General features: G+C 40.3%; 1 protein-coding gene across 2 annotated transcripts; it reads right to left on the bottom strand.

Moving 5' to 3' along the window:
• Nucleotides 1-1,070: 1,070 nt before the first annotated feature.
• Nucleotides 1,071-13,326, bottom strand: LOC148170451 (cubilin-like). 2 transcript variants are annotated; one of them, XM_088042992.1, is made up of 42 exons: nucleotides 13,227-13,326; nucleotides 13,076-13,176; nucleotides 12,902-13,028; nucleotides 12,524-12,856; nucleotides 12,296-12,474; nucleotides 12,078-12,249; nucleotides 11,841-12,028; nucleotides 11,444-11,797; nucleotides 11,239-11,395; nucleotides 11,007-11,194; nucleotides 10,795-10,957; nucleotides 10,384-10,743; nucleotides 10,149-10,335; nucleotides 9,757-10,099; nucleotides 9,553-9,709; nucleotides 8,766-9,509; nucleotides 8,358-8,713; nucleotides 7,972-8,314; nucleotides 7,576-7,926; nucleotides 7,349-7,530; nucleotides 7,103-7,301; nucleotides 6,680-7,051; nucleotides 6,543-6,631; nucleotides 6,392-6,496; nucleotides 6,217-6,348; nucleotides 5,961-6,172; nucleotides 5,737-5,912; nucleotides 5,465-5,689; nucleotides 5,275-5,418; nucleotides 4,887-5,231; nucleotides 4,157-4,840; nucleotides 3,786-4,111; nucleotides 3,557-3,737; nucleotides 3,323-3,511; nucleotides 2,911-3,276; nucleotides 2,666-2,868; nucleotides 2,452-2,620; nucleotides 2,187-2,404; nucleotides 2,061-2,141; nucleotides 1,385-2,009; nucleotides 1,245-1,336; nucleotides 1,071-1,191 (listed from the first exon to the last, which is right to left on the bottom strand). In XM_088042992.1, exons 1-42 carry the CDS (start codon nucleotides 13,309-13,311, stop codon nucleotides 1,081-1,083), a joined length of 10,314 nt encoding a protein of 3,437 aa, XP_087899118.1. In that variant the 5' UTR covers nucleotides 13,312-13,326; the 3' UTR covers nucleotides 1,071-1,080. The 2 variants fall into 2 exon arrangements, with proteins under 2 accessions (XP_087899118.1, XP_087899119.1); XM_088042993.1 differs by having other exon boundaries at nucleotides 6,680-7,301; nucleotides 13,227-13,311.
• Nucleotides 13,327-13,773: the final 447 nt, after the last annotated feature.

Raw genomic sequence — 13,773 nt, 5'->3', positions numbered from 1 at the left:
CGGGGGGCGTACCACTTATCGTATTTTAATAATTAACATGAATTTGATATGAAAAATTATTGGAATCGAACACGTTAATAAATGCCAAATTAAAACTAACTTTTATAGAAAACGCACTAATAAAATGGTCTTTATTCACTCATTTGAGGCAGATAAAGTACTCTATTAGGTGTACTTTCTAGAGATCATAAAGACAACAACGCAGACATAGTTTTCTAAATAGTAAAAATTTGTCACTGCTGTCTCTTCTATCAATTCTTTTAGTGTAAAATCTAGTATTACATTCGAGTGTAAGGGCAAATTATTCACGACAAAAATCAGTTATTTTCGAGATCGTAGATCAAGAGTGTAAGATTTTTGGAGTGAATAATTTGCTTCCTTACACTCTTTTACATCGTGTTTCAAAAAGATTTTCATCTAGTCACCTCTGATTTCCCGTACAAATTAAAAAATGCCGCTCTGAGAAGATAATGATTGGAATGTTGGTTGAATAACTTTAAAATACTTTTAAAAAATTATAAAGTATACAGTGATTTAGGACGGCTGGATCGCTGAGGGGATAAAACTGACTCAATCTTTGCCTAATTTTGCTGTTTGTTGTTTAAATAATTTCCCTATTGGCAATTTTAACGTTTGCCAAGTAACATCATTGACATGAGTCCAAAGTGACAGAACTAGTAAAAAGCGAGCGGAACAATATGATTTCATTCCAAAGGCAACTAGATGAAAATCATTTTGAAACACGCTGTATAATAAATTTCAAATTATTTATTGCAAAATCAGCGCGCTGAGTAAAGTAGATTTAAATATGTAGAAGTATTTAGTACTATTTACCACTTACAACTGATTAATTCTTTTAATTCTTATCTTTATCAACTGTGGTCCGCCCACATTCCAAAATTCTACTTTTAGTCAAATTTGTACCCCCAATGTAAATCCAAATAATAAACTTCGTTTTTGCAGATATTTTTTATTCAAAATACAATATGCAATTATAAAGCATACAAGCAATATGCAATTGTTTTGATATTGTGGATGTTGTTTGAATTAAAAATGAATACAAAGTTGAATATTATGTAATTATTGTGCCACGGCTTGGAATGAAGCCATCCATCCTGTTCCCCCGTTGTTGACAGAAGACTGATATTTAACCAGAAGGTGCGAGCTCGAATACAAGATCGCTGGGTTGCTCTACAAAAAAAAATAAATAAATAAAAAGTGGAGATAAACGGGACTAAACTTACATTTTTACAAAAATTGTGTTCATTTTCTTCAGAATTCTCGTAAGTGATCACTGTGACGTAATTTTGTTCGCAGTCGTCTTGAATGTCGAAAACTACAAAAAAAAGGCAAAATTTTTAAATAAAAGTCTCCCTTTTCTCACCTGTAAATTTAAGGGCGACTCTCATACCAATGGGCACTCGAACGTCCCATTCGCAAGGAGTGCTGTTTTTGTAAGCCATTGGATACAAAGGACTCGAAAAAATCCCTTGATAATTATAAAGGACGCCTCCACAGCCCCTTCCTTTATCTGAAGCAGTGTAGACGAAATCAGCTTCAACCCTATACTGGCTGTTTTTATTCCACATATGTATCCATAAAGTATTTCTACTTGAAAACACAGGATTTGGTAAAGCGATCGAACACATTTTTGATACCACCGGTCCCTTGTCGGAACCATCTCGGATTTCTAATCCTGTATTCGCACAATTCTCGGAACTGAACGCAAGGAGTCGTATAAAAGCAACGGCAATTGTGTAATTTTGTGGGACTGTAATAGTGAAATAACAATCCTTTTTTACTACTTCAAAGATGCGTCCTTGTAAGGAAGTGTAGTTTCTGTTACAACCAATGTTGTGGTACTGCAGTTTGAACCCTTTACCGCGGTTTTCCTCCTTATTCCCACTCGAAAATTTGAGGATGAACGAATTGTAGTTACTATAATAATCAAAAGGTTTCTCTGATTTACCACAGAATTGATGGGCCCCTATCATGCCCGACATGTAGGGCTAAAAGTCAGATTGTTATAAAAAAAAAGAAAAATTTAAACCAAACATTACGTAAAATTCGGTTGTATTTCTCTTGTCGCCTGCTATAATGAAATTTGGTCCTAACCCATCCGACAGAATGTGCCGTCCATGCTGAAAAAACAAACTGAAGCAAAGAAAAATCTACCAAATTCTTACCCTTTCATCCATGACTTCCAGTCTGTCTTCACCGCAAATGTTCGAGATTCGATGATCACCTTCATTCAAATCAAAATCGATAAAACGCACTACAAATCTGTTATTGCCTTTGATCAACCACGAACACTTTAAATCGCTGGGGTACTTATTGGGGTAGCCGGGCGAAACCAAAGTTTGAATTTCGTCGGAGACATTGAGGTAGATCGGACCACACCGAGCTTAAGTAAAAAAATTAAAAAAGAGTCGTTTTTGGTACGGTACTTACAAACTTGCACCTTTAACTTCACTTGAAAAGCTTTGGTGGTGGTACCTCTCGTGTACAATCTGATTCCCAATGAGTTCCTCGACGAAGAAAGCTCTCTTCCGAAATTCTTACTGTTGATACCACAGAAACTTTCGATAGTTTCGGCAATACTGGGATTACCATCCTTGATCTAAAACTGACGTTCGGTTTTGATTCTTTTGGTACTTTTGGTTACCTCTAAAGAAGCGCAGCTACAATTTTGATGTGTTTGATTCAAACCGCACCTTGTGGGTAAATTGAACTCATCGAAATGCACCTTGATGATGGTACTAACTGGGGACTGAACCTCCCAAATACAATCCATGTCTGGTAAATTAGGAGCAGTTATGGTGGTGCTGTCTTCAATTTGAATAGTTCCGCCACAACCTTCCGCGGGTCCTATAAGAAAAGTCAGAGGAATTTACAACAATTCTATCTTACCATCGGCGAAATAAACTGAAGCTTTGAAACCAGTTTGTGTCGTTGTCCGATCCCCTCTTAGCGACATGAGAAGTGATCTGTTCTCTGACTTGAAAACAGGTGGATGGTCATTTAAATTTCCGCACAAATTTGCTAGACGATTACTTCTATATTGTGCAACTCCTCTGAAAATTTCCAAGTTGTTTAAGTAACATCCAGGGGTGTAAGCCATGTCAAATGTTTGGAATTTGATGACGGTAGTTTTTTTAGGTGGAGCTGTTATGTTCCAGAGACAATTAACATAGCCAAAATATAAAGAAGGATTTCTCTCCATGCTCATTTGTGGAGATGATATCTCAGTTGGGGTGGTAATATCCCCGCCACAATCTAAAAGGTACTTGCAAATTTATTTCTTACGCTAACATAGGCTTACCATCAAGTTGGTACGACAACTTAAACCCAGTTCTTTGAACCCAAGCGTCGGTTTTAAAGTGAATTTGTATCCCATTACTCAAACGCATGTTTAAGGGGATTTTTGAACCACAGAAAATATTTCTTAATTGTGAATATGAATTATGGATGTGCGAGACGGTGAAGTTGTCGTATTTACAATTAGTTCCCGCTAAAAAAAATCATGTTATGACAACACTATAAGTTGCAAACTTACATCCTTCAAGATCAAAACTGTAAACTTTTAAATTAATGTAATCGTAACGAGATACATTTCCAGAAATTTTGTACAAGCAGTTCATACTCTTCGGGTATGTTCGTGGAAAATTGGGGCTGACGATAAAACGTTCCGTTTTGTCTGCGGTAAATTGGCCCCCGCAGTTCCACTCCCATTGTGCCTATTTATTTAGGATGAGACTTAAATGTTATTTATTGTAAATTCTTACCCTAAACCCTTTTCCTCCAATTCTCTCGTTGCTTCTAAACAGTACCTTTAAGCGGGTACTCGTGGAGTTGATAGCACCAGGAAGTTCTCTTCCACATTTTTTGCCCAAAGACACCCATTCGTCGTTTTTCCAATCCCAAATCTCCACGTAATCATTTTCGCAATTATCGCTCTCCTCTATTTGAAATCTCGTTGTGAAAACAAGTCCGATGTGATAACCTCCGTCGCTTCTAAGTTCCCATAGACACTCTGCGTTGTTCGGGTAGTCATCAGGAAACGAAGGAGTCTCTATTATTCTAGTACGGTCGTGGAACATTCCACCACATCCTGCAAACTCGCGTTAACTTACTCTTGTAACGGAATTTTCATTACCTTGTATTTTCGGTTCGTATTTGAGACTGAAGCCTTTGGAATTTGAGTCTTTGTCGAACTTGTACTCGATCCACAAAGTGTTAGTTTGGGATGTTAACGCACTAGGTTTGTTAGATTGGCAGTACCGATCGATTTTTGGGCTATTTGGGCTTCCTCCGTTGTAAACATCTAAGTAACTCTTCTCGCAATTGTCGCCCAGATTCAGATCTTCAAAGGTCAAAAGAACTCTTTGTTCTGCGGGTAATTTGAGCAACCATGAACACTCCATCGATTTCGAGTACTTGTTCGGATAGCCGGGGCTCTTAATAGTACCCGTTTCACTGGTTAGTATACCTCCGCATTGGTACGTATTAAAAGAAATTGTATATTGTATGATGGTATTTCTCCTAATGTACTCAAAAATGGTCACTTTTAAATGAGCTAACGGTGATCGGACGATTGTGGTACTTGGTATACAATCCACCGTTCGAACGGGCTCTTCGACTTCATCTGATTCTATTTTAATACTAGCTAGATATGTAAGACAGCCCGATTTTGGTCGAGTCCCATTGGTAACCGTGGCAACTGACATTACAAAAGTAGTACCTGGAGCCCTCTTGTCGCGTGTGTAAGTACAGAAATAAGGAAACGTCGTATTTGGTTGTGTTATAAGTCCACTATCTTGATTCAAATCCCCTTCACAATCTAAAATGGAAATTTAGTACCAAAAAACGTACCATCAAAACCGTACATGAAGGTTCATTTGACGTGTATTTAATTTTGAAGCCGCGTCCGCCGCGACCAGAGTTCCAGTAGTACACAAAGACATGATTCTCTGTCGACTCAACTTTGTTATTAGTGTTAGAACTAATCTTCTGGATAAATCCTCGGAAGTGGTTGTCGTTGTAAAATGCAATACCATTGTACCACGAACCTGACATGCGAGGGGTTAGATCAATGTCCTCCATTGTGAAAGTTACGCGGCGTCCTTGTGGTACTTTAATGTACCAACTGCATCTTCGGTAGCTTTTATGGGGCGCTGGGTAGCCGGGAGATTGAAGAGTCCCTTCGGGGGCTTCGATGGTACCACCACATACTACGAAACTATTAAAAGGTGAAAATTAAGATGAGGAACTCACCATCCATGCTTGCGTTGAACTTCAAAGAAAATCCGTTGTATTCTTTCTTTTCTTTGCTTGTTTGGAAGTTTACTACGACTTCGTTCCCTTCAGATTGGATGGGGTTTGGTACTTGTTTCCCACAGAAGGTACCCAATGAAGATACTACAAGTGGGGAGTTGTAATGGCGGAAATATAAAGAGAAGATTACCTCCGTTGTCAACATTGTTCGGCTCGTAAATCGACACATGGTCGACTAGCGTACAAATCTCAGACTGTTCCAAATCAATCTTATCGAATTTTATTTTCGTAGCATGATCAGCTGGGGCTATCAAGTGCCAAGTACAGTTAACACCAACTGGGAATCGCGATGGGACGTTGAAAAACGGCGACTGAATTTGTCCTTTCTTATCATGGATGGTACCACCACAATTAGCTGAAATAGAACCATGAAATTCCAATGGAATCTAATACGGTACTCACCAATCGTCACTCGCGCTTTGAATCCGTTGCTTGGTTCATTGAGCTGAGTGAAGAATCTCACGAGCATCATGTTGTCTGTTGTGAACTGAGAATTTGGTTTTTTCCCGCAAAAAGTACCCACTATTCTAGAGTAAATTGTGGCACCATCGCGAATTTGAACAAACTCGTTGGGACACCTATAAATCTCGGGTTAAATAAGAAATAGTACAAGAAAAAGTTTTTACTCTTTTGATTTTGCTTCTATATCAAATCTATCGAGGAAGTCTATTCGAATTATCTCTCCCGGTGGTCCACGAACCCTCCAAAGACACTCCACGTGTGGGGGTGGAATCAGGGGGTAATTAGGAGAAGTAATAGCTGTGATATTCTCAAATTGAGTTAAAGTAATGTCGCCACCACAAAGATAAGAGATTTCACGGTACCGCAGTTTGAAATTCTAAAAAACATGTGAGATGAAACTTACGATTTTAAATTACTCACAGCTAATGAAAAAAGTCCGGAATATTTAATATAAGCGTTGTTACTGGTGGTTTTAAGAACTTGAGGTGGTTGGCTTCCGCAGTATTTGCCATCGCCTAAAATCGGAGAGTCGGAAAATTTGCCGTTTCGTAGCTAAAACACGATGTTATAAAGGCAAATTTAGTGTTATTAGTACCAATAAGAAGTTGTTGCAGCCTTTATCGCTGTCGTGGTGGATGTCAAATTCGAGAAACTCAATTTCTATCGTTTTCCCAGGTGAGACAGTGATGTTCCATTGACACTAAAATTTCTTCAGAAAACGAACTTTTAATCTGAATTGAACTTACCACAGTCGAGTACTGTCTACCGTAACCTTTTCTAGTATTGTTGTTGTAAATTATATAGTCCGAAGGAGCAGTTAGTGTTCCTCCACACACTATAATTGAATATTTTACTATGAAGATTGCAAAAATGACAATTTTACCTTCACTGATGATGGCAGAAAATCCTGTTTTGTTCCCATACGTATCACTCTTGAATACAATCTTCATCATATTTGAAGTATGTGTGACAATTGATGTCTCATTGTCGCGGCAAAACTTTCGCATGGAAGTCCAATCTTCATTTATTTTTTTCTCAAAGACTTCAATGTAGTCTCCATAACACGAAATACCATACGATGGCGACAAATCTACTTCTTTAAGACGGATGAGTAGGTGGTTCATGGGAATCGTTGTTATAACCCACTGGCAGTTTAGATTTTTATCGTACCCATTAGGGAAACCGGGTGATTGAATTTCAGTTTGATTCATTAGAGCATTGAGATCTACCGGTTCTGGATTCCCGCAAGTAATGTCTAAAATCTCATTGTCTGTTAGAAAAAGTAAATCTACAAAAGAAGTATTACTTGGCGTTGGTTGGAAAAGCGGAGATGTTTGTTGTCCGATTTCCATCCACTCAAGAATGAATCTTGCGGAGGTTCTCGAAGAACTATATCCGCTAAACTTGATGAAGAGAACATTGGTGGCGCTTTTGATAGCGTCGGGTAAATAGCTACCGCAGTATTCTTTGATTAAAGGAGCTTCATTGTTAGCCCCATCGTAGATCTATGAATAAATCAGAGAACTTCTAACTAATTAATGTAGTCACTTACATAAAGCGCCGCAAAGCAGATCTCTTCTCCGTTTTCAAGAACCATGTCTTTGAAGGATAACATTATCCGTTTTCCGTGGCTCACTGTAATAGTCCAAAAGAATTCCCCATAGAGAGGAAATCCTAGTTTGTAGAGAGGTGACACGATTCTCCCAGAAGGTCCAGTCAACTGATTGTCATGATCTACAACTAAAATTAAAGACAACGAAGACGTAAAAATGACAGTACTTAAGTGGTACTCCGCACGGAACCCTTTAGAAGTGATACCGGAAAGATCGCCTTCCACGCTACTCGTTTTCAAAAAAATCCACAAACTACCAACATTGGTGATGTTAGTTGGTTCTTCGTCACCACAAAAAGTCCCCAAGAGTTTTCCAGTTCCGTTATTTTGTCTAATTTCGAGATAGTCAGTATTACAATGATCTGACTGGAGTAAACTAAAATCGCTGAAACTCAAAGTTACGTGGTTCCCTTCAGTAATGGCGAGTGTCCATTCGCATTCTGTGTCCATGGGGTACTTTCTGGGGTAACCAGGAGACGCAAACGCACCCTCAGTGGATGTTAAAGTACCGCCACAATCTGAAACACTCTTTCAGATCATGAAGTTTTTTGCAAAGTACCTACGGGAATCAAAAACTGAGTAGGTTGCAAAGAAAGCCGAATTGTATTCTATATCAATGTGCATTGCTGAACCATCGGTTGTGAGAGTCGGTGGGATTTGAGAGCCACAAAACGACGCCAAAAGGGGCGAGTTTGAAGAGTCCCCATTATAAATTTTCAAAGGTTTAAAGTCACTACCGTCGCAATAACTGAACATTAAATCTAAATGAGTTACAGTGAGTGAAACATGTTTGCTAGGATCCTTAGAAACGATGGTCCAAGAGCAGTTGTAGTCATCGTAGTCTAGATCGTTGGGGTTTAGCCTAATGGTACCAGTACCCTCGGCTTCAATGCGGGCTCCACATTGCTATAAAAACGTTATTTCGAACACACACCCACTTTTAACTTACTCGTCGATATTTTGCAGCAAAACCTTTGGCGACGGTATCAGTTCTGGTCACCATTTCAATAAACATTTGGTTGGTGGTACTCAAGATAGTACCATTGGGTGCATTTTTACCACAAACTTTAGCTAAAAGGGGGAATTCAATCGAGGGACCATCGTAGACTTTAACGTAGCTGTTATTATTAGCGGAGCAGTTAACGTTTTCGTCCTCATACAAGTCAAAGTCTTCAAAGTCTAAAGCAATGACGTGTCCTGCTGTTATTTGAATTTCGTAACCGCAGGTGTCATTGACGTCGTAATTTTGGGGGTAGTTTGGAGACATGATGGTGGCTTTATCTGCTATATATTTTCCTCCACACTCTGAAAAAGTTACGAGGAGATTTAATGAAAAATGCGTTTTGTCATGTTTTACTGGTGGGCATGGAGGTGTAGTTCGCTCTGAATCCCAGCCCTTGCACGGACTGATCGGCTCTAAACTGGATGTACATGACGTTTCCTGAACTCCTCAAAGTCACTGGTTTGTTCTGATGACAAATAGTGCCGATTTCTGGGTACGTGTCGTCTTCACCATTGTAAAGTCGAATGTAATCAAGATGACAGGCGGAAGTTTCTTCTAGTTCCAACTGAGGGAAAGTGATCTCGATGTGTTGACCGTAATCGATGACAATTTTCCAGTTACAGACGACGGAAGGAGGGTAAGCATGTGGATAATTAGGAGACTCGATAGTACCATTAGGATGAGTGAGTACTTCGCCACAACCTTCGATTTGCCACTCAAGACGAAAACCGTTGCCGTGAATTAAATTGTCGGTAACAAAGCGGATTTTGGCATGATTCGAATTGAGAGTGATTTGGGGTGGCATGTTCGCGCCGCAATAAATTCCGTATTTTTGGAATTCGCCTGCTTCTTCGTATTCTTCGACGGGCTCGAGGTATAATACCTCGACGAAGTCATAATTACACTTGTTGGAATTCGACTGGTTTCCAATTGGATGTACAACAACTTGTTCCAAATCAAAATGAGAGAATGAGATGTTAATTTTATTTCTATCAGTCACCTCAATCTCCCAATTACAATTGACCGAGTTCGGATAATTATTGGGGAAATTTGGACTTTCTATAACTCCACTGAAACCTTTCAAGGTGTTGTTGCACACTACGAAAAAAAGTTATTTTTGTTTCGGCCCATTTCGACTTACTTGTGGTATATTGCAACTGGAAGCCTCGACCATTGCGACTAATATCTGATCTGAACTTAACAGTAAGAGTGTTGGAAGTTGACCGTATGAAAGAAGGATGAATTGAAGAACAGAACCGTCCCAACGACTTTGAATTATAAGTTGGGCCATCCAAAATCTACAAAAGTCTTCGTATTCTGAAACCTCAAACCACAAAGTGCTCACCTCGACGTAATCCAAAGAACAAAGTGTGTGCTCCTCCAGATCTAAATCCGAGAAAACCACTTGGATTACAGAACCAACACTGATGGAAATTTTCCACGTGCATTCAGTGTTTACTGAGTACGGCTCTGGGTAATTTGGGGAGATTATCGAGCCAGTGGGGCTTGTAAGCGAACCACCACAACCCGTCGCTGTAGCTTCCCATGTTATCTTGAAACCCCGATGGGATTTTGTCATGTCTGATCGGAAATAAATGTACATTTTGTTGGTGTGGGAGGGTATTAATTTAGGGATGGTAGTCCCACAGTATTTTCCAAGCAGTGGTGAGACTGAGCTCCCCCCATTTCTGCAACAGCAGCTGTAGAAAGAGTTCTGTAAAAAAATCGTAGTCGTACCGAATTTCCAGCCAGTCGTATCTACAAGTTGTGTATGGTTCAAGTTCGAAGTCGGTGACATTTAACAGAATTTGATGGCCCGGCTTCACTTGGATAGTCCAAATACAATCCATGTGGGTCGGATAATCGCTTGGAAAACCTGGAGATTTTAAAGTACCAGCTTCGGAGTAGTAGTTCCCTCCACATACTATAAAAATGAAAATAATGTTGCTGCAACTTCACGTTATAATCAAACCGTTTGTCTCTAGGATGGTATTGTAAGACGCCAGAAATCCGGCCATATTTTGACTCCGATCGCTCAAAAACGTCACCGTGACTAAATTCGACGTGCTCAACAGCGTTGGTGGATTAGTCGGGCCACAGAACTTTCCAATTAATGTCCCTTTTCCAGTTTCGGTGTTGTTATCAAAAACTTCAACGTAGTCATACATGCATTCGAAACTTTTTTCGATTTGGAAGTTCATCCAGATCAACTGAATGACGTGTTTTGGAGGGGCTGCAATGATCCACTTGCATGTTGTACCAGGGAGGTACATCTGAGGGTAGTTAGGGGTGGAGAAAGTACCAGTGGCGTCTTTCATTATTCCTCCGCAACCTGTAGAAATAATTAAATGATGCCAGATACTAGAAAAACTACCTAAAATACCTAAAGTTTCACTGGTGTAGTTTGCTTTAAAACCGCGCCCTTCGTTGTTATTGTCAGTTTCGAATTTAAGGTACAAGTAGTTGTAATTTGACAGCACCCAGGAAGGGAAACTGCCACAGTACCGCCCCACGAGAGTTGAATTTTCATCATGACCATCCCTAATCTAAACAAATCGTGAAAACTACGTTTAGATTTTTGTATAACTTTCTTACTTCAAGGAAGTCGTACGTGCAGTCTGGGAAAGAAGTTACTTCTAAATCCAAATCTAAAACTTGTAGTTTAATGATGGTTCCCAAGGGTTGGATTATTTCGTAGATGCAATGCAAAGAACTTTCATATTTCACTGGATATCCAGGAGAGGTGAATGTTCCAGAAGACGCGGTGAATTTGCCTCCACACACTACAATACACTTTTTATATTTTTAGTGGAAAGTTAAAACCAACCTGTTTCGTATTTCAACACGAATCCACCATCAGCTGTAGCCCAGTCGGTTTTCAAAACCACCAACAATTGGTTTCCTTCAGCGACATATGTCGCCGGTATGGTACTACCACAGTACTTTCCGATCAACGGTGCGTCCACTGTACTGCCGGCATAAATCTAAAAAACGCGATTGTGAAACCAGTGGTGCTCATTCGAAATTTTTACCGCGACATAGTCGAATTGGCACCCTTCCGATGATTCCAGAGCAAATGATAAGAACGTGAGTTTGATTCTGGAGTTTTCGGGAAGCTGGATTTTGTATTCGCACTGTACGTCATTAGGGTAGTTTCCATCGAATGAGGGTGAGCGGATTTCGGCTTGGTGTTGGGTGTAGACGCCACCACAACCAGGCATTCCTTCAACGACCGAGTATGTTATTTGGAAACCGGGATAATTTAGAGTGGCGTCTGAGTGGAAGTGGACCAGAACCTCAGCGCTTTGAGAAAATAAAGGTGTTGGGTGAGAAGTGTTGCAAAATTTGGCGAAGACAGGATCAGCGTACTGCGTTCCTGTAATAAACTGAAGGAAACGTTTTGGTTTATTATCCGACGACAATAATCACCTCTAAGTAGTCGGCACTACAGTCCGAGTTATTCCCAATCATCAGCGTGAAGAAATGGAAGAGAAACCGTTTTCCGGCTTGAGTTTGCAGTGGCCAGTAGCAGTCTCTACTGTTGGGATAATTTCCGGGAGACCCAGGAGAGTGAATAGTTCCATGCGTTGTCACATATTGCAGCTCCTGGCCACAAACTAAAAACCTTTTTTCCACAAAAAAAAATTCGATTTTTCTCTGACTTACAAGGAGTTATCGATGTCCAAGTTAAATTAAAACCAGATGAAGCAACCGAGTGGTCGGATCTAAACCACAAGTAGACGACATTATGAGTTGAAATGATGGTACCACCGTTTGGTAAGTCGTGACCACAGAAGCGACCAATGGAACGCGACATCGTGTTGGTACCATCATGGATCTGAAATCAACTCTAAGATTGGTTGTCTAACACTCTTCGTTCTTACTTGTAACCAATCGTATCTACATCTGTAGGATTCCTCTACACTAAACCTGTCAAAAGTGATGTTAAGAATTTTAGTTTCATTGGTTTCTATAGTCCATGCGCAACTTAAAGAATGTCCGTAACTTTGAACTGTTGGAAACGTCAGAGTGCCATTTTCACTATTAAGTTGTCCACCACAAGCTGTAAAATTGTGGTCACAAAAACAAGGTTTTACTGTAATATTAGGTACCTTGTCTTTCAGTGTCGCAGCGGTACCCAGTAAAACCAGTTGGACAGATGCAACGGTAGGATATTCCAAGTATTGACACACAAGTACCACCATTTTGACAAGGGCTGGAGTCGCATAAGTCTCGAAACGAGTTGCAGTTGCGACCTGTATATCTCCTGTAGCAGTCACAGACATAGTCGTTGGTACCGTTCAGTCTACAACTACCATGGGTACAAGGGTTGGGGTTACAAGCGTTTAGGGTGGGAATTAGAGTTCTTGTGCAACCTGCAGGACCAATACCGTTACCCACGTAACCAGAAGGACAAATGCATTCGACGGATGTACCGCTAATTCCTTAAATATTCAGTTAGTTTTGACAAAGAGGGTTGATGGTCATACTTGTATTGCTTCGACAAGTCGCTAAGGGATTACACCCGCCGTTGTTGACACTACACAGTCCTGAATACGAGCAAATTGTTCCGTCACCTGTATAACCAGGAGGACAACTTCCACACATTCTGGAGCCCTGTAAAACAAAGTTAAAATGAATAACAACCCCAAAATTAGTGTTACAAGAGTGTTGATGCATTGGACCATGGGGTTGGTACTGCACCCACCATTGGAACTCGCGCATTCGTCTATATCTATACAGTGATACCCATTGCCACTGTACCCTGAAATTTCCTTTTACAACTCTTTGCCGTCGATTTATACACTCTGATACCTTGCGGGCAACTGCCGCAGTGGAACGTCCCCGGGAGATTTATACACGTAACTGGAGGATTCACAGAACATGGAGGTTTGTTCATGGTACATTCATTAACGTCAGTGTTGCAAGCAGGACTTGTACCATCAGTGGTCCATCCCTACAAAAACGAACCATTAACTGTACTATAGAACGGAATAAAACGTACTTGATCACAGATACATTTGAACCCACCCTCGTGGTACTGAGTTATGCAAGTACCATGACCACAGAGTTCTGAGTTGGAGCCTGATTTGCAGTCATTTGCGCGTTGGGTGCAGTGAATGCCGAACCAGCCACGAATGCAGATGCATCTAAAAAAGAAATAAAACAGTTAAAATCTCTTTAGTGCTTTAATTTTGTCTGTACTCGTATGATCCAGGTCTGTTAACGCAAGAAGCGCCGTTCTGGCACCCCAAATCCGTCCCTGCAAACCTAGCACACTCATTCACGTCTTTGTCGCAGAGAGCGCCTTCCCACTCCGGAGGACACTGGCAAACAAAACCATTGAACAAATCCTGACAAG

The sequence above is a fragment of the Gnatocerus cornutus genome, chromosome 8 (assembly GCF_029298725.1).
Source record: "Gnatocerus cornutus isolate USDA-ARS CGAHR chromosome 8, icGnaCorn1.1, whole genome shotgun sequence".
NCBI lineage: Eukaryota > Metazoa > Arthropoda > Insecta > Coleoptera > Tenebrionidae > Gnatocerus > Gnatocerus cornutus.
Note: the sequence above shows the minus strand (reverse complement) of the source record. Positions and strands in the feature narration are given on the sequence as shown.

Coding starts and splice junctions, on each gene's coding strand:
- LOC148170451 (XM_088042993.1), bottom strand. CDS start 13,311: ATGAACAAACCTCCATGTTCTGTGAATCCTCCAGTTACGTGTATAAAT. Junction 9,510..9,552: donor CCAGTTGCAATATACCACAA/GTAAGTCGAAAT, acceptor TTTTTTTCGTAG/TGTGCAACAACACCTTGAAA. Junction 4,841..4,886: donor CACGTCAAATGAACCTTCAT/GTACGGTTTTGA, acceptor TTTCCATTTTAG/ATTGTGAAGGGGATTTGAAT.